Below are 21,737 nucleotides of genomic sequence, written 5' to 3'. Positions count from 1 at the left end.
ATGTATTTCTAGGAAAGAAAAAATTAAAAACTAATCCCTAAAATTTTATTAAAGTTTCTACTTACTCATACTATATCTCTAAAGTAGTAGAAATTCCACAATCTATGATAAATATTAGAGCCAAAAATTTTAAGCTAAGATTTTAACCTTTTTACTTGAAAATTTCTAACTTTAGGTGTTCAAGATGGTTCTATGTGCAAATTAAGTTGTCACAAATTACCTTTTTGAAGGAAACAACTGTTTAAGCTTATCGAAGACTTAATAAAGTCTATAGTAAGTCCCCAAAGTGATTTACTATTTCTTTCATACCTGGCACAAGTACAGGAATGTGTTGCGTTAGGGCCCCAGGTAGTACATTTACCAGTTCAGTTAACATGTTAAAACAACACTGTCGGGTCTTCACACTTTTTTCTTTCATCTGTTTGTGCAGAGCTTTAACAATGTTGGGAACCTGTAATTATCACAAACACGTTAGCTGGTTCAGCTAGTGGTATTTCCTCAGTACACTTAACACAAATTATCAGGGATGGGAAGAGAGGGAAGAATTTAACAAGATTGTTTGACACAAATTTTGTCGTACCTATTAGATAAGGTCTCATGGAACTCTATTTGCTTTATACTGATAATAGAGAAAAGCTATCATTAGCTTTCTACAGAGCAGGAAAGTCTTCCTTGATTAATTTTAACTATGAAATGCACAAGACTAAATAGAAATCAAACCAAATAAATTTTCAACCAAAATTTTAGGAACATAATTTATAAATGGCTTTTTGAACAAAAATAGCACAGATATGCATTAAAAGAAAGGGGACAAATTACAGAAAAGAAACCATTAAATGGGTCTTTGACTTTGCTCTCACAATGAAACAGACCTCACTTCAAAATGTAGCTACAAGCAGCAAGGTTATGATTCAAAGACAGCTGCTGCTAAACTTTCTAAGGTTTTGTTAGTTGGTAAAACCTAAACAAAGTATTTACTAATCTTACAGATAGGATACATACAGACACATGCCATATTGAACAGTGATCTGAAAGCTAGAGACAAAAGAAAACCACCTAATTCATTATCTCATCAGAATTTCCCATGTTTTTATCTGACTTCTATACACTTTTTCTCATTTCCTTCTACAACTAATCCTCAGTGTTCACCTTTAAGTTCACCATGATTTTTTTGTTAATTTGTACTACTTGAAAGCAAGACAGATATGTACATCCCCCATGGCTTATTTGTTCACTACCTCTCAACATCTGTTTTTGTAATTTATAAAAATGAACAAATATGTATGCCATTGGGCTGCTGTAGGGATTATATATACGAAAGAAAAATGCCTAGCATGCATTAAATATTCAGTAAGTAGGAACTATATAGCTCTAATCTTTAGAATCTTAGAAAAGATGTCCTGAAGTGAAAAATATCTATGGCAGTTATTAGTAAAATAATATGGACTAGGCACTAGACTGTTTACATAAATCATCTCACTTCTCACTACCGTGGGTAGACCATTCTAAGTAAATAAACTGTTATTACAAATGAGAAAAGTGAGGTTTAATGACTAACTTGTCCAGGATCACACAGCTAAATGAGGAGTGAAACGAGGTATGAACACAAGTAGTGTGACTCCATAGCTCTAAGATTTCTCTGTTAACATCAAAGATAATTTGACTGAACCTTAAAATTATTTTAATATTATCTAGTAAAATTAAGAATACCTCAAATCAGAATAAACTATTCACAAGTAACATAATATGAATGTACATAAACTACTACATAAACATATCCCAGAAGTATGCTTTTCTGAAGATGTTCTGGGACTCAGATTTCCATATAAAAAAAACAATTTTAAAATTTCATATTTACAAGCATGACTTTCAACCATACTTTTAAACTGACCTGACTCTGAAGCATTGTTAAAGGTGTTTCTCCCTGCTCCATTGCATCAGGGTCACATAGCCAACTTTGTACAGGACGAGTTTGCTTCAAAAGAGAAAGGTATGCATGAAAAACATCTGCCTTCACATTCTCTTCACGCTCTTTAAATCTGGATATCAGTGCAGGAGAGACAGTCTTGTAGAATTCTGGAAGCATTTCATGCCTTGTGCTAACTACAGCATCCAAACACTTAGCAGCTGCACGTCTCACTTTCCAACTCATGTCATCGTCATCACTGTATTCATCATCGCTCCCTAAAGAGAAGTTTTAATGTTAACACGCTATTAATTGTAAGAAAAGTTTATCATTTAATACAGAAAAGTGAACTGATACTCAAACCCAGTTTTATAACTTTTCACTAACATATGGCAATAGAGAAGTTTTATTTTTTTTAATAGAGAAGCTTTAAAAGATTAAGTACTTAAAGAGACTATATAAATTTACACATAAATTAACCTCTAAAGAAAATAATAACTGTTTTTAACTTGTTAATCATCTTCTCACTTAATGTGGGTAATGAACAGCTTATCAATCTATGATTAACACGTGAAACTTCTTTGCAACATAAATATTTGTAAAATCAGCCTTTTAAACAGTATGAATAGAAGTTCAAAGGACTCATTTGACACTATAGGAAAATCAAACAATCAATCAAGGTGTTAATAAGATAAACCAGGAAATAAGACTAATGACTATAGATGAGGTGTTAAAAAAAAAACATGGTTACCAATCCCAGGACATGCTGGGGAGAAAAAAGAATCCTGACATCAGCTTTCTTTGTGGCTGTAAGGCTTTTTACCAAATTTGTTGATGGGCTATGAGGAAATAATATGTATATTTTCAACCTTTCAACATATTCTCTTAAGGTAGTTTAAAGAAACCATACTTCCTCAATTACAAGAAAATTCTGGTAACAAAGCACCATGTAAAAACAGAACACCATCTTCTCCAAATTCCTGTTAAACCTTAAAACAATATTCCAATGCTATTAACTCCATTTCACTCATGTATACTTCATTGACTTTCATGTGTGTGAAATCTCTGAAAATTATTTCCTTCTAATACTATAAGGCTGAATCAGCTGGGTAACGAAGTCAGGAGGATGGCACAATTACTAGCAGTTCTCAGACAGTCTAAAATTATCTAACAATAATTTTGTTATTCTTAGGTAAGATTATAGCCCTGAAATGCTGATTCCTCACTGGGGGAAAAAGATGTCATCTCTTCATTGGCTTCTATTCCAATTAGCTTAGTGACAGCTAAATGTAGCCAGCTATGCCTTTGAAAATCCTAGGATTATATAATAAAATCTTCCAATCTCCAGAAGGTTTAATTTCATCATAGCACATTATAGGAAAACCCAACAAAATACTACTAAACCCAAGGCATTTGACTTATTCACCAATACATATGTGAATAAAAATTACAAGGTACTGTATCAAAATGGACTATTTAAAAGCAAATAAATAAAGTTTTTCCCATGGCAACCCAACTATGGGAATTATTTTGCAGAAATATACTTTGTTGAAAAAAGGGTTATTAAAACATTAAATACCCTAATCACTGAAATTATGTTGCTTTTGTGTTAAATAACACTATGGTAGAAAGGTAGTTATTGGGTATGATCCATGCAAACAGATAAAACTGCTGAAGGACTTGGTTATTCAACATAAGTACTTGGCACACTAAAAACCAACAATCAAAAACAGGAATATATACTGCTACTGCTTTTTTCAAAGGATACTCTCCTGTTACAATCCCTTCAATAATACAGCACATTTATTGAGTGTCTTCTGTGTGTCAAGCACTATCCTAGGCACTGGAATAAAGCAGTCAATAAAGAGGATGAAAAATCTCTGTCTTCATGAAACTTACATCCTCGTGGGTGGAAATTATTACAATATGTCAAAAGGGATTAGTTATAATAAAGAAAATAAAAACGTTGAGAAGGAAGACTGTAAGTAAGGGGAAAGCTCTGAGATGTGAGACTGAATGAAGAGGGTGTGTGAGAGGAAGTAATTAAATATAACCCCAAAGTTTTTGACCTGAGAAACTAAGAAGAAGGTACCATTCTGAGATAGAAAAGGCTAAATAAACGGGTTAGGCAGGAGATGGGGGAAAGGGAGGGGTGGGGGAGAAGATACTTTAGACACCTAAGCAGTAAATCAATTAAGCAGATGAATATGGAAACTTGAAATTCACAGGAAAGATGTGGAATGCAGAAAAAAATCTGAGTTTTCAGCATATTGTGATATTAAACTCAGGAGATTAGATGAGATTAACAAGAATTAAGAGTATCACAGAGAAGTCCAAGCCCTGGAATACTCCAAAGTTTAGTGTTCAGGATTATGAAGAGCAACCAGCATAGAGACTGAGAGGGAGTAATCACAAAAATAGGACTAATACCACCACCAAAATAGGACTAGTATCAGTAGAGTGTGGTATCCTGGAAATTAAATAAAGAAATGCTGCTGATTTGAGTAACAGGCAAACATCTGAGGTCACTGGTGATCCTGTCCTGAAAGACTGGATTCATGAAAGACGGAGAAAAAGGAACTGGAGAGCACTCTTTTTGAGTTCTGTTGTAAGAGAAACTGGCAATAGCTGCCAGAGTGTAATACCGGGTTAAGAGGGATTTTTTTGTAATTGTTTCTGTTTTCTTTTTAAAAGATAAATGAAATTATAGACTTTGGAGGAATGTAAGTTCATTCAAAGAATCAAATTTAAAAGTATGAAAAAATATCAGGAAATCCACCAACCCACATACCTCATAACTTACCCATTTAATTATCTCCATTATGATTTTTTTTTAAAGATTTTATTTATTTGACAGAGAGAGACACAGCGAGAGAGGGAACACAAGCAGGGGGAGTGGGAGAGGGAGAAGCAGGCCTCCCGCTGAGCAGGGAGCCTGATGTGGGGCTCGATCCCAGGATCCTGGGACCATGACCCAAGCCAAAGGCAGACACTCAACGACTAAGCCACCCAGGCGCCCCTCCACTACGTTTCTTTTAATACTAGCAGAAACAACTAAACATGAGCAACCTCTATGTCCTTGAAAGTGCTATTCCTTTCCAGAGTAAATACTACATATCATAGCACGATCAATCTTAGGAGCCTCAGAAATGTTAAATGAAGCAAAAATGAACTTTTGGAACTTCATCAAGATAAAAAGCTTCTGCACAGCAAAGGAAACAGTCAACAAAACAGAGGCAACCCACAGAATGGGAGAAGATATTTGCAAATGACAGTACAGATAAAGGGCTGGTATCCAAGAGCTATAAAGAACTTCTCAAACTCAACACCCCAAAAAACAAATAATCAAGTCAAAAAATGGGCAGAAGACATGAACAGACACTTCTCCAAAGAAGACATACAAATGGCTAACAGACACATGAAAAAATGTTCACCATCATTAGCCATCAGGGAAATTCAAATCAAAAACCACATTGAGATACCACCTTACACCAGTTAGAATGGCAAAAACTGACAAGGCAAGAAACAACAAATGTTGGAGAGGTTGTGGAGAAAGGGGAACCCTCTTACAAACGCAAGTTGGTACAGCCACTTTGGAAAACAGTGTGGAGGTGCCTCAAAAAATTAAAAATAGGGGTACCTGGGTGGCTCAGTCATTAAGCATCTGCCTTCGGCTCAGGTCATGGTCCCAGGGTCCTGGGATCAAATCCCACATCAGGCTCCCTGCTCAGCAGGAGGCCCGCTTCTCCCTCCCCCACTCCCCCTGCTTGTGTTCCCTCTCTCGCTGTGTGTCTCTGTCAAATAAATGAATAAAATCTTAAAAAAAAAAAAAAAATTAAAAATAGAGCAACCCTATGACCCAGCAATTGCACTACTGGGTATTTAGCCCAAAGACACGGATGCAGGGAAAAGGACCATATGCACCCCAATGTTCATAGTAACAATATCTGCAATAGCAAAACTGTGGAAAGAGCTGAGGTGCCCTTCAATAGATGAATGGATAAAGAAGATGTGGTCCATATAGACAATGGAATATTACTCAGCCATCAGGAAAGAATGAATACCCAACTTCTTTTTTTGAATACCCAACTTTTACATCAACATGGATGGGACTGGAGGAGATTACGCTAAGTGAAATAAGTCAAGCAGAGAAAGTCAATTATCATATGGTTTCACTTATTTGTGGAACATGAGGAATAGCGTGGAGGACATTAGGAGAAGGAAGGGGAAAATGAAGGGCGGGGAATCGGAGGGAGAGATGAACCATGAGAGACAATGGACTCTGAGAAACAAACTGAGGGTGTTAGAGTGGAGGGGGGTGGGTGGATGGGTTAGCCTGGTGATGGGTATTAAGGAGGGCACGTACCCATGGAGTATACCCATGGAGTACTGGGTGTTAGACAAAAACAACGAAGTGTGGATCACTACATCAAAAACTAATGATGTATTGTACAGTGACTAACATAATGTAATAAAATAATATTTAAAAAGTTTAGATGATTCATGAAAGTTAAAAGGAGCCTCAAACAATATCTAGGATTTTTCATGAAAGTATGTATAAAACCAACCATACTGCTGAATATGTATATCTACCATACAGTTTTAAAATAACATTCATTTCCCTCCTTACAAAAACCCTTTGCAGAAAATCTGAATAAAGAACAAAATTCTCTTGGCTAGCAATTATAAACGTACTAGTAACATTTTTTTTCTGTGTATTAAAAAAAATAAAACTGGGACATAATTTTTGTCATCCACTTTTTCACTCAACTTATTAATAACTGCTTTACTATTCTTCTAGATTCTGAAAGTGCTGCATAGCAGTTCAACACATGAATGCCCCATAATTTATTTAATCAATTTTCTATTGTTGAATATTGAGGTCATTTCCCCTTTCACTAGGTAAGGATCATCTCCATCTATAACACTGGGTCTTTCATGAAAATTTAACAAACTCCTTCTATTTAATTTGAAATACCTTGGTCATCATCATCACCACCATCTGCATCCATGGCATTTTCATCTTCATCTTCATCATCATAATTATAATTTGGATCATAGGTAAGATATTTAAGACAAATATTTATAATGGTAGAAACATGAGGATATACTTCCTTAGGACATCTGAAGAAAAAAATAAAAGCTGCCTTGAATAACTATACTTTTCTCGATCCACTATCTGACACATTTTATTACCAGATTTTTTTCTTCCCTTTAACATAGCATAGGAAAAGTGGTCCCCAGCCTTTCAATACTAATGACTCTGCATATTTTAAAATATTTACTTTTCAAATTACACTTAATTTTAAGATGAACTTTTCCCATTTTAACACCTCTGAAGTCAGGATGATTCTTACAATAACTGATTTATCATGGTTAATGTGGGGTAGTACAGAGAGAAATCTGTATATGCTCTATCTTCTCAACATAAGATTAGAAGACCAAGCCCAAGTGAATGTGCTCTTCAGCAACTAGGACTGTTTGTGAAAATGCCAATACATACTCCTACGCTTGGTCTTCTAGCTATATGCTGAGAGAACACAGAAATCCCCCACAATAAAGGAATAATTTATGTTTCTCAATTAAAAGAACAGAAACAAATCGCACAATTTCTGATTTTAAAAATTTGGTATGACCATAAAGCTACTTCTTAAAACCACGAGTGGGGCAAAGGATTACTGCAGATAACAACCAGTCAAGTCTCAAGACACTATGCTATACCAAACTGGCAATTTTAGCCAAAGGCAAAAAAATCTGCTCCTCAGCCAGTATGGCCTTCTAGTACATAAATGAAGATTTTATTATTAGAACCAAGGTTTCCAAATTGAGACTCACTGCCCTAGCAAAATACATGTGACAAACTTCAAAAAATGTTAGAAAGATATAAAATTCACTATATAGTTTTGGCCAGGTAATTAATTTACCTGCTGCTCTTTAAGACAGTAACTACATTATTAAATTAAACCAAAAGACAACCATAAATACCTTTACAAATTCTTTCAAGTCCTAGCAATGAAAAGGAAACATTTCAAAATAAATCTAAGGACCGTATTTTGAAATATGAGATCACAACCACTTCAAATACTGCACTGATTTATCAGTTACTGTTTAATGAGAATTTAATCCAATCAAACACATCCGAAACCAAAATTCATCCTGGCTGTCAGTAAAATAACCCATTTCTCCTCACCCACCTGCTCTAGATCTTAATTATTACTCTATTCTTAAGGGAAACTTTTATTTGAATATAGAGATCCTAAAAACTTACCTTCTCACAAATGACTCAAAGGCTTGAATGCAGTACTCTCTTAATTCATCGTCATCTACATTACAAAATTTTACCACCAAAGGAATTATCTTCTCAAGGTATTCACCTAAGAAAAGCATATTGGTTCTTAAAAACATTCATTTTTTTTAATTAAAGAAAATATTAAAGTATTTAAACATTTCTTACCTATTCTATGACCAGCTTGCCTACTAATTGCAGCAATACATTGTATGTAGGTTCTTGTTGTTGACATGGAATCATTTTTGGATAATTCTGACAACAGATGTTCAATAAGATCTACAAAAACTATATTTCCACAGCTCATAACCAGATGGCCAAGAGCAATAATGGTTCTTTTCCTCACTGCAAGTCTAGGGCTGGTCAACTGGGGGAGCAGACAGGTCAGAATTGAAGGATGGAAATTAACAAGAAGTCCTCCTTGCCTTAAAATAAGAAAGAAAACCATAAATAGATTCAAGATTTCTGAGCACTACTGAAATGTCTGGCCTCTGACCTCAATGTATTCAAACAATAAAAATTTAGATGACATTAATCCAAATTCAGAATTAAAGTAAAACTAAATTCTTACTTTCTCTAGCAACCCAACTGAAAAGTTAAGTAAATGCAGTTTTGAAATCTGTATCCCAAAATTCACTTGTAGAATCTAGAACCATATCCCCATCTATAAGATATCCAACCAAGCTTGAGAATACATCAAAAAAACAATGGTCTTGTCCCTTTTCCCTTCCAGATCTCTAAAGTGTTTTCCCTATTAATAGCTTTTTCTCTATGATAGCTTTCTGGGAGTTCTTAACACTCAAAATCTCAGAACCTCTTGACTATCCCCTCTCCCTATGGTCTTTCCTCAACATATCTATGTACTAAGTTGCATTGACCCTGTTGGTCCAATCCTCTCTTCCAAATCATTTCACATGTGCAGTTCAGGGAGTCAATAGCAGTTAAACATCTATGCGCCAGGACCCTGCAACTGATCCAGTAACACAGGACAAAATGTCTGAGTATTTACTACCTATGAAATTAAGTATAAATTCCTCACCCTCTTCAACGTGACCACAACCTATGAAAATGATTTCCTACCACTTTTCTATTCATTCCATATATTCTGGAAAACGAGAATACAACGTTTCCCAACTCTAAGACTACTTATGCTGAATATTCTAAGCCTAGGCACATACACTTGTGCCCTACCCATTCTTCAAAACTAAACTCAAATGCTTTCCATAATAAACTTACTTGGAATCCTCCATTTTAAACCCCAAAACACACCAACAGTCTCAGTATTTAGTTCCATTTTTGTTCTTATCTCCTACAGTAACATATAAGTTCTTGTGTGTGCCAGAATGACAGCTCTTACCTTTTCCTATAACTATGTACCATATGAAGGCACTTGATTATTTTCAAGCTGCAATGAATCAGGTACAAGTAATACACAAACAATGAAGACATATAATGATTTTGAGAATTAGAGATAAACTGAAACTGACAGGTCTTCTAAGGTATTTTCCCCCTTGGAGTTAATTAGATCTTCCTATCTTCCCAAGTTTGACTTCCAGAGGAAAGCATACAAGGAACAAATGTATAAAGCCAAGCTCCCTCCTCCCCAACATGCACTATAATCATGGTTGCTGAAATTTATGCCATTATTTTAATTGGAAAATTTGCTACTCCTACCAGTATATCTCTTATTTAACAGAGAAATCACTGTAATCAAAATATATGAGTAAAACAAAACATAAAAACTGTGAAATTCAAATCACAAATTTTATTACTTTTAAAAACTACAAAAAATGCCTGCTATGCAATATTATGTGATAAATATAATTAGCTTATTTCTCCCCTTACCCCTACCCACCTTATAAAACAGCCACAATTTAAACATGGACAATTTTAGACCAAATTATATTTATCAAAACGTGTTTTTAATAAATGCACATAGTTTTTGTATTACAAATAATACAAATGATAGGCATGTTTACCTGCTCAACATATCAGCCATAATATCCAAGGCTTCTAGCTGAACAGAGACATCTTCCTGCTTCGCTATTGCACTGGTAAGACGTCCCGTAATCTTTTTACATACATTAGCAGCTAATGCAGAGCCTACATGAATAATAATCCAAGAATAATTTTAAGGCAATTATACTGACTCTACCTTATATTCATGGTGGTTACCAGATATTCAACAACTCTAAACTTGATTATAATCGAGACTGACTTAAGAGATCCATGTCAGAAAAATATTTCAAAACAGGTTGCTTTCCAATAAAATAATTTATTAGATATAAACAAGAATAAGAGTAATTAACTGCAGGAGTATATGACACAGGCAAAACAATAATGATTCAACAGACTCTACTGGACAACTATTTCTACATACTGACGTGACGGCCGACTACGGAGCCAGTAGCAGCTATAGTGTTTGCGCCTCTAGACTGGAAAGCAGAAATGAATTTTCTTCTACTTGAATACTCTTTACTAGCAACTCAGACTTCTTAAAATTTCAGTGAATTAAAAACCAAATATATTCTGAGCTCTAACAACATGATCTCTTAAAAGAGAGCTGGAAACCTGTAAGAACCTTCCTATTCCAATCTAAAGATTCCAAAACTTCATTATGATGAACTAGAAATGGTGTTCCAGAGAACTCATAAATCAAGGTTACTACTATTCTGAAGTAGATTTGTCTTATTACTGGCAAGTGGGAAAAAAAAAAGGAACACGAAACTAATCTAAATGGTTAATAAAATTCTTGTTTGAACCAGAAATCAGCTAAAAACAAACGTGTTTCAATGAAAAGAAATGAGGAAAATATCAATATAACTAATACAATTATAAGAAATATTTTATTGAAATAATAAGACCAAAGTAACATTGGTAAGAAACAGTTGAAAAAGCATCAGCTTTGGATTAAAAAATAATAGAGGACTTGAATCTTCACCCAAATAGGTAATCAGAATTTTGGGTGCATTAACCTAATCTCCCTGCATTTCAATTCCCTCATCAATAAACTAGGAATATTAAGACCTCCCATATGGCTGACGTTAGACTAACTGAAATAATACACACATATCATCTAGCATGATAGCTAGCATAGCAAAAGATTAATAAATCTTTATTAAATGAGTAAAAACTACATACTTAGACTATACTATTACGAGTCTACATCTTTCCATGAAATAATTTCACTCCATCTGTAGATAAGACCATCAATAACTTTAGCCTGCTGATTTTAGCAGACAGCTTAGTAGTTAAGATCAATTCTAAAACTTGCATTACCTAAATCCGTGTCAGAGACCAAAATCTAATTGACAAATTCATTGTCGTTTTAAATTTTTTAAATTACCAAAGTAGCTATAGAGTCAGCCTTAATAAAGATACTAGTAAACTGAACTATTTCACAACTGCTTTAAAACAGTATTAAGTTTCATACATCATAAATTCTGATGCAAAGCAAAACTAATACTGAAAATAGAGAGCTAATCAGAAATAACTCAAAATTTTGGTTATCTTTTCCTTTAGTGCACAGGTTGACATTAACTCTATTCTGTAGTCATGGTACATACAACAATAAAAAATCTTGCTATTCCTACGAGATACTTAAATTCAATCAAAATAATATTCTTTAAAACTGGAAATTGAATTTATTTTTAAGCAAAAATAAGACTCTGGACTTTTTTCCCCTTATTTGTTCAAAGAGATGCTTACAAAGATCCTTTGATAGACACTGCTCTCCTTCCCTGGCCAGGAGGAAAAACAAATGGAGGAAAAATAGCTCCATGTAAAAAGGAACTAGGAAGAAAAAAGTGCTCTTGCTTACCACTGGAAGCTGGAGGAAGTTCTCCAATTACTGTTTTAAGGCCAATACTTGAAATATCTCGAAGTTGTTCCTTATCAGAAAGCATGTTAGTGCAGAGGGTATCTACAATTGTCTCTACTTGGTATTCTTTCACTTTACTCACTAAGGGGCCAAGACTGTAATATAAATAGAAAAAAATTTTAATTTACATTAAATACAAAAACAGAAAAATAGACAAAAGCATTATTCTTTTCTGCCTAGCAACTGTCAACACAAAATAAATACATTATGCCTGTTTCATAGATAGTATATGAATACGGGTTTAAAACAAATTTGATTAAGCTCCTTGCAGTTGGTTTCCAGTGTTTCCCCACTGATTTCCACCATGGTATCATGGAAATTTAAACTTAAGATGCTCCCAATCCTTCATATATACAAAACATTTTTTAGTACTAAAAAGGCTAATTAGGAGTCTGCTCCTAACAAGGATCCTATGGTTTACCTGAAATAGCAATTCTACCCAATATATCACTCTGCCAACTCAGACCCTGCCTTCCTTCTATCATCTGTCACCAACTCCACCTTGTGAACCGAAAGAACGGGACAGAAGACTGCACCTAAGGGACAGATTTTTAGGTACTGGGCTTATGGGATACTGTTAGAAAAGAAGGGCATTTCAAATGGAAAGATCAGAGACCAGAATGAGTGGAATGCATATTTTAAAAAATGAGGAATGGGAAACAAAAGCAAAAATGAACTACTGAGACTTCATCAAGATAAAAAGCTTTTGCACAACAAAGGAAACAGTCAACAAAACCGAAAGACAACCTATGGAATGGGAGAAGATATCTGCAAATGACTTACCAGATAAAGGGCTAGTAGCCAAGATCTATAAAGAACTTATCATACTCAACACCCAAACAACCCAAATAATCCAGTCAAGAAATGGGCAGAAGACATGAACAGACATTTCTCCAAAGAAGACATCCAAATGGCCAACAGACACATGAAAAAGTTCTCAACATCACTCGGCATCAGGGAAATACAAATCAAAACCACAATGAGATACCACCTCACATCAGTCAGAATGGCTAAAATTAACAAGTCAGGAAATGACAAATGTTGGTGAGGATGTGGAGAAAGGGGAATCCTCTTACACTGAGGGAATGCAAGCTGGTTTCCACTCTGGAAAACAGTATGGAGGTTCTTCAAGAAGTTAAAAATAGAGTTATACTACGATCCAGCAATTGCACTACTAGGTATTTACCCAAAGGATATAAACATTGTGATCCGAAGAGGCATCTGCACCCCAATGTTTATAGGAGCAATGTCCACAACAGCCAAACTATGGAAAGAGCCCAGATGTCCAACAGATGAACAGATAAAGAATATTCCACACACAATGGAATATTACTCAGCCATGAAAAAGGATGAAATCTTACCATTTACATCGACGTGGATGGAACTGGAGGGTATTATGCTGAGTGAAATAAGTCGATCAGTGAAAGACAATTATCATATGGGTTTTACGCATATGTGGAATTTAAGAAACAAAAGAGAGGATCATAGGGGAAGGGAGGGAAAAATAAGACAAAACCAGAGAGGGAGACAAACCATAAGACTCTTAACTATAAGAAACAAACAGGGTTGCTGGAGGGAAGCAGGTGGGGGGATGGGGTAACTGGGTGATAGGCATTAAGGAGGATCTGAGATATAATGAGTGGGTGTTATATACAAATGATGAGTTACTGAAATCTACATCTGAAACTAATGATACACTATATGTTAAGTAATTTAATTTAAATAAGATTTAAAAAATGAGGAATGAAAAGAACTGGTTGATACAAAAGGCACATAAAAGACAATAGGAAAGGTAGGCCCCTGGGACATTATGGAGAACCTTTAAAGTTAGGCCGGCAAATTTAAATGTGATGTGGTAAAATTGGGAGCCAATGCATTTTGTCAAGCGTAAGTGACATGAGAAAAATAGTTTAATTTGATAAATGTCAGATAAGCATTTATCAAATACAGATGTTCAATAAACTGCTAACTGCTTGATTGGAGAAGCCACAGGCAGTGCAATCTGGGGAATTAAGAGAAGGAAGAAAAATAAACGGAAAGGTTGGAGAAATCCAAGAACAATCTAATCCAAAATGACGGCAGTGACAAAGAGACATGGCATATGTGTAAAGACCTAACATGAAACAATGAAAAAATCTGGAGTGAAAATAAAAGGGATTCCAAAAATGAATTTAAAGAGTTCTGGTAATGGCAAAATAGCTTTGTTGGACCAAAAGTCTGTAAACTCTCTACATCTGTATTTTTGAAAAACAACAATTTGAATGCCAGATAATGATGTAACTAAAAACAGAAAGGTTTACCTAGAATTCCAAATCCACTGAAATTATCCCTTAAAAGTGAAAATAAAGACAATTTATGATAAAAACTGAAACTATATCACTACCAAACCTATACTGCAAGAATTGCCAAAGAAAGTTCTTTAGGCTAAAGAAAAATTAAACCATATGGTTACTCGGAGTTACAAAGATCACCAAAAATGTAAATGTGTGTATACATAAAAGGCTATATTTATCTTAAATACTACATTGGAGTATCTTAATTACTACATTGGGGTGCCAGGCTGAATCAATGGTAGAGCATGCAACTCTTGATCTCAGGGTTGCTGAACTGAAGACCCATGTTGGGTTTAGAGATTACTAATAAATAAGTAAATAAGTAAACTAAAAAAAAAAAATAAAATAAGACTATATAGTTTTTCTTCAAATTATAAATAATACTGCAGTATGGACACACATACATGCAAATGCATAAAGACAGGAAGAAAGTAAACAGAAAAATGTTACAAGATTTATATACCTTATATCAAGTGGTACAATATTAACTTTTAATATGTTGCCATAAATTTAAAATGCAATTTATAATCCCTAGCCTAGAGTGACAATTCAAAAAACACTAAGAGACATATCTAAAAAGTCAACAGAGGAAATCAAAATTAAATATAAAACAGATTCCCAACCTTTTGGTTTCAGGAACCCTTTTAACGCTTTAAAAATCAATGAAGACCCCAAAAACTTGTCTTTATGTAGGCTGTGTCTATCAATACTTACCATATTAAAAATTAAAAGTAACAAAAATAAACCTATCACGTTAACATAAACATTTTTAAAAACTTAACTATGTTCTCAAAAAAAGTGAGAGAAAAATAGCACTGATTTATATGTTTGCACTTAAAAAAAAAACTGTGTTCTCATATCTGATTCTGCATTTGGTCTGTTATGATGATCACATTATGTGGCCTCTGGAAAATTACATTGTGCACTTACAAGAAAACTAGAGTCAAAGGGAAAATAATTATTCACATGATAAATTCTGACACTTTCAGAGGGTCACAAGATGTTCCAGGGTCCCCCCAAATCAAACTTTGAGAACTGTTGCTATAAAAGATTTGCTTAACCCAAAAGGCGGCAGGTGGGGGGGAAAAACCCAGAACAACAATAACAACAAAAGCAAAAAGAAAATAAGAAGAATGACACACCTAAATCCAACCATATCAAATATTTATAATAAACACTAAGGGACTATATAAGCACTCCTATTTAAGGTCAAAAATTATGAAACTGAATCAAAGCAAGAATTAACTATTTGCTGTCTAGAAGACACACCATTTAAAAATAAAAAGATCTGGGGTGCCTGGGTGGCTCAGTCGTTAAGCGTCTCCTTCGGCTCAGGTCATGATCCCAGAGTGCTGGGATCGAGCTCCGCATCGGGCTCCCTGCTCAGCGGGAAGCCTGCTTCTTCCTTTCCTTCTCCCCCTACTTGTGTTCCCTCTCTCACTGTCTCTCTCTCTCTCTGTCAAATAAATAAATAAAATCTTTAAAAAAAATAAAAAGATTAAACTGAAAAATAAAAAAAGGTACACTATGCAAACACTAATCTTAGAAAAGTTGGGGTGACTTTTCCATAGTAACATAATAGAAAATATATTTGAAGATAAGGTATATTTAAAAAGAAACATTTCATACTCATAAAAAGGTCAAACATCAGGAGGACATATAAATGTGTATGCATTTTATTAGGTTTCAAAATACATGGAGCAAGACCTGACATTTATCAAAGAGAAAAACAGATAATTTGACAATCATAGTTGAAAATTTTAAACACTTGTCTCTTTGGGGTATTTAATACCAAAAGCAAAAACAAAAAAATCACAAAGAATATAAAATCTAAACTTTATCAACTACCTTGACCTGACATTTCTAAAAATTATGCCCATCTACCACAAAATATATTTTCTTCCAAGTATACATGGGACATTCATTCACCAAGATGCACCACATGCTGAACCATAAAACAAATCAAAGTAGACAAAACAAACATCCTGAAATTTTAAATACGGTTCTCTGACCAAAATGGAATTAAATTAGCAATAAAAATAAACATCTAGGTAACCTCCAAATATTTGAAAATTGCATCTAAATAACCCATGGATCAAAGGTTTTCCTTAAAAACTTAAGCTCATCAACAAGAGAATTAAAAATATTTCAAACTAGGGGCACCTGGCTGGCTTGCTTAGTCAGTGAAGCATGCAACTCCTGATCTTAGGGTAGTGAGTTCAAGCCCCACGTTGGGTGTAGAGATTACCTAAAAATCAAATCTTTAAAAAAGTATTTCAAACTGAATGATACCACCAGAATTTGTAGAATGTAGCTCAAGAAGTAATTAGAGAAAAATACATACCTTTAATTGTTTAAGAATTAGAAAGGAAGAAAGTGAGCATTATAATAAAAGAGAAGAAATCAATGAAATCAATGAAATAAGGCAACAAACAATAGAGAAAATTAACAAACCTATCAGTTCTTTGATAAGTAAAGTTGGTAAATCCATATGAGGGAAAAAAGAGAGAAAACACAAATTACCAAAATCAGGACTGAAAGAGGGGGATATTCTCTGATGACCCCTATTTAGGCAGAAAATCCCAAGGAATCAACAAAAACTACTGTGACTAGTAAGTAAGTAGAGATACTATGGTTCACTGTTAAAAAACAGTATTGTTAAGATGTTGATTCTCTTCAAAAATCTCTACAGCTTCAACACAATCCCAATCAAAATTTGAGCAAGCTTATTTTTTTAAAAATTGAAATTGACAAACTGATTCTAAAATTTACAACGGAAAAACAAAACAAAAAAAAAACCCTAAAAAATCAAAATCCTCTTGGGAAAGGAAGAATGAAGCTAAGAATTTAAACTACCTTACATCAGACTTCTATAGATCTTCTATACCTTTGTTTTCAACAAAGGGCAATTTTTACCCTCCAATAGATAGACAGCTGGCAATGTCTGGAGACATTTTTGGTTGTCACTCCTGGGAGAAGAAGGAATGCTACTAGCAAATAGTAGCTAAAGGCCAAGATGCTGCTAAACATCCTACATACACAGAATACACAGGATAGCTCCTCACAACAAAGATCTGCCCAAAAAAGTCAAGAGTGGCAAGGTTGTCTAATATGCTACATTATACTAATACAACAGTTTTGTACTGGCATAAGAATACACAAAAACACCAATGGAACACAAGAGAGTCGAGAAATAAACCCACACTTTCTGTCAACCGATCTCTGATATGAATGCAATTCAATAGGGAAAAGATGTTTTCAATAAATGGTCCTTCAACAACTATTCACATGAAAAAACTGAACTCAATTCCTAATTCAGAAAAACTAATTCAAGACAGATCACAAGTCTAGAAGTAAAAGCTAAAACTATAAGGCTTTTAGAAAAAAAAAACAGGAGAAAACTGTTGCAACATAAGGTAAACAAAGGTTTCTTAGAACATGGAAAGCAATTACCATAAAAGAAAAGTTGAAATTAATTTATAAGATAATCAAATGAAACTAAATTTAAAACTAAATTTAAAAACTTAAGCTCATCAACTTGGGAGAAAATATTTATAAAATATATGTATCAAAGGGCCTATCTAGAATATACGAAGAACTCGTATGATTTGATAATAAAAAAACCACCTCAATTTCAAAAATTGGGAAAAGTCCAGGAAAAAAAAAAAGTCCAACAAACACACAAAACAGCACTGGACAATATTAGTCATCAGGGACATGTAAATTAAAACTACACCTATACACTTACTGGAATGGCTAAAATTAAAGGGTGACAAAACCAGGTGTTGGTGAGAATGTGGTACTTTCATGTAAATGATACAAATACTTTGGGAAACAATTTGGCAGTTTCTTAAAAATCTAATTGGAGAACAGCAATTCCATTCTTAGGTATCCACCCATAAAAAAGACCCATATCCTAAAAAGAACTCATACAAGAATGTTCACTGTATCTCTATTCACAATAGCCAAACTCTACAAAGAAACCAAACATATAAACAGACTGGTATTTATTACTGGCTACTAATCAGTAATAAAAAGTCAAGAAATACTAATACACCCAACATGGATGAATCTCACAGATGTGAGTACGACAGCTAGACACAAAAGAGCACATACTGTATTAACTCCATTTATATGAAGCTCTGAAACAGGCAAAACTAATTTAAAGTGAAAAGAACTGTGACCTTCAGTAGGGATGTTGTATGTGAGGTAAGGATACAATTTTATCTTTTTCAAATGGTTATCTAGTCCTTAAAAAAGCGGGGGGTCCAACTTTCTATCATGTACTTTCTATTTTACTCCATTTGTCCATTAATGCCTCACTACTGCACCGCTTTGATTACAGAAACACAATAGTCTCTTTTCCTATCTAGTAGGGCTAAGCAACAACTCCACCTTCAGCAACTGTTAACACTTTTTCAGAGTTTTCTTGGCTATCTTGAGCAAACACCTGTCCCCTCTCCCTCCCACCAAAATACACTTTAAAATCAACTTGTCTAGGTTGTGAAATAATTTTTACAATTAAGTTAGCATTAAATTAGCTTGGAGAGAACCAACAACTTTATTGAGTTATCCTATCCAAGGACATGGAATGTGTTTCCATTTGTTCCAAGTACATTTTTGTTAGGGGTCAAGAATATTTTAAAGTTTTCCTTAAGTTTTGAAAAAGATAAAATTGTAACCTTACCTATACCATATAATACCCTCACTCAAGGTCACCATTGTAACATTTGTTGCATTTAATTGCTAGGCATTTTGTCTTTCTGTTGCTGTAATAAATGGACATTTGATTCCATGAGATCTTCCAACTGGTTGTTTATATGAAAACTACAGATTTTTGTTCATTACTTTCACATCCTGTTACTTCACTGAATTCTTACTGTCCACATTAAATTTTTTTCTTGATTGACTTGGATTATTCTCATGTACCTTTTCCAACGCTCATGCATATAATTTTATTCTTCCTTGTCCTATAGCAGCTAATACCTTCAAAAAGAATGTAGTGGAGACAGAAACCCATCTTTTCCTTCTTATTGACATTAGTGTAAAGGTATCTGGTAATTTACTGGCCTTTGTGAGGTATGTGTATGTGTGTGTACTTCTAACATTAAAAAAAGGTCTTATCTCGGGGCACCTGGGTGGCTCAGTCGTTAAGTGTCTGCCTTCAGCTCAGGTCATGATCCCAGGGTCCTGGGATCGAGCCCCGCATCAGGCTCCCTGCTCAGCGGGAAGCCTGCTTCTCCCTCTCCCACTCCCCCTGCTTGTGTTCCCTCTCTCACTGTGTCTCTGTCAAATAAATAAATAAAATCTTTTAAAAAAATAAAATAATAAAAAAGGTCTTCTCTCTCATTTAATAAAATGTTTCCCTTGAAACAGTGAATTCTCCCTAGTGAGATAAAGCATCCCTGACCTGTTCTTCACTCCAATGACATATTAAGTATGATGATGGTCTCTGGAAGGTGTTTCACTCCTCTAATTACACTAAGTAGCCTAAGTAAGTGTTGTGCTTTGGTGTTTTGTTTTGTTTTTTTAAATCAAGCATCGGGGTGCCTGGGTGGCTCAGTTGGTTGAGCAACTGCCTTCTGCTCAGGTCATGATCCCGAAGTTCTGGGATTGAGTGCCACATCGGGCTCTCACCTCAGCGGGGAGCCTGCTTCCTCCTCTGACCCTGTCCCTTCTCATGCTATTTCTCATTCTCTCTCTCACTCTCTCTCAAATAAATAAATTAAAAAAAAGGAAAATCTTTTTAAAATCAAGCATCAATGCTGAATCTTATCAGTGCCTGGACAACTGTTTTTTCTTCCTCTTATCCACTAACATAATGAAATATATTAACAAAGCACATAATATTGAACCGCCCTCATGTTCTCGGGATCAATCTCACTTGGTCATGGTATGTTACACTTACTGTATTGTTGGATTATATTTTGAACACTTAAATGGTCTGTAGTTTTCTTTTTCAGTGTTATTTTCAGTCACAATATGTTATCAGTAATTGGTTTAAATAAAAGACTGGGAAGTTTTCATAGTTTACGGTCTGGAATAGTACTAGAACTCTCCGTACTGGAATTATCTGTTCTTTGAGGTTTCAAAGACGTGTGTGAAAGATTTCTGAGCCTGAGTTTCTTTTGGGTGATGAGTTCTTTGACAATTTTCCGTATTTCTTGATAAGGCTAGTTAGTAATTTATCTATTGTGATTTTCCCTCCTCCAAGAATCAGTTCTTGGGTCTTATCTCCTACTGTATTACTTTTGTTTTTATCTTAATGCCTTTATTTTTTTCTTGAATATATGCCATTTCTTCCCCCAACCTGTTAGAATAAAGGTCTTCAAAAGACCAAAAGCTCAGGTCCCTAATGAGTAAAGATTCCTATGCAAGTGAATAAGACCTATGTTCCTCTCAACTCTCAATTTCGGACAAAGACTACTTTTTATTACCACTTTTAAAAGCTGGTAAATGTTCATCATATATTTTGAACAATGTTTAATTTTATTACGCACAGGCCAAAAAAAACAAATAAATAAAAGATGAAAAATAAAGTAAAATTATACTCATTGCATTATTCTGCAACTTATCTTTTTAAGACCCATTTTATTTTAAACTTGCAAATGTCCCAAGTTAAAGAAATTGTACTGCATTGTCTAAAAACTCTATGCTGACCAATGATTTCTCACATTTTTGCCTGTTTTTACAGCAGATATGTAAAAGCTAAGCCTAAAACAAACTTACAACCTTTGTAATAAATTGCAATACTGGGCGCCTGGGTGGCTCAGTCAGTTAAGCATCTGCCTTTGGTTCAGGTCATGATCCCAGAAAATTCCCTGCTCAGCGTGGAGTCTGCTTCTCCTTCTCCCTCTGCCCTTCTCCCCCACCCCATGCTTATGCCCTCTCGCTGTCTCTCTTAAATAAAATCTTTAAAAAAAATTGTTTTAATGCAATAAAGGAATCATAATGAGACAACGCTTTTTTAAATTGATGCCTAATTATTACAGGACATACAAAATGACATAAAATTCCATAGCTTGTTATATGAAACTAAAGGTTACACTAACTATGTAAATTGTTAAGGTTTTCTAGTATTTGATACATATAAATGAAACAATTTGTTAACAGAATTTACTGAGAACTCAAATTCTATACCCTATTACTAAAAATAGTCAAACTGTCAATAACATGTCTAATAAGATGCTCCTACTACACTGTACACAAAGACAATTGGAATTCCCACAATTTTTAGGGAAAATTCTTTGTAGCTGCTATATCTATCAGTCTTAATTTGTGTTAACTACGGTTTTAAATGCTGCTGTTCTTTATAAAGTCTTATTATTTTTT

The 21,737-nt window shown here is 34.4% G+C and overlaps 1 protein-coding gene across 1 annotated transcript in view; it reads right to left on the bottom strand.

Annotated features, from left to right (window-relative positions):
• Positions 1-21,737, bottom strand: part of CAND1 (cullin associated and neddylation dissociated 1) — a 42,798-nt gene that overhangs the window by 9,486 nt on the left and 11,575 nt on the right. The window contains exons 3-9 of the mRNA XM_028110844.2: positions 12,013-12,167; positions 10,172-10,295; positions 8,361-8,617; positions 8,175-8,280; positions 6,885-7,030; positions 1,892-2,184; positions 310-451 (exon numbers count right to left, since the gene is read on the bottom strand). Of these exons, the coding sequence (XP_027966645.1) occupies positions 310-451; positions 1,892-2,184; positions 6,885-7,030; positions 8,175-8,280; positions 8,361-8,617; positions 10,172-10,295; positions 12,013-12,167 (1,223 nt within the window). The remainder of the gene's footprint in view (positions 1-309; positions 452-1,891; positions 2,185-6,884; positions 7,031-8,174; positions 8,281-8,360; positions 8,618-10,171; positions 10,296-12,012; positions 12,168-21,737) is intronic.

This window comes from Eumetopias jubatus, unplaced genomic scaffold (genome assembly GCF_037043125.1).
Source record: "Eumetopias jubatus isolate StellerSeaLion01/CBP00866 unplaced genomic scaffold, mEumJub1_p1.0 scaffold_8, whole genome shotgun sequence".
NCBI lineage: Eukaryota > Metazoa > Chordata > Mammalia > Carnivora > Otariidae > Eumetopias > Eumetopias jubatus.
This window is presented reverse-complemented; position numbering and strand designations above follow the sequence as displayed.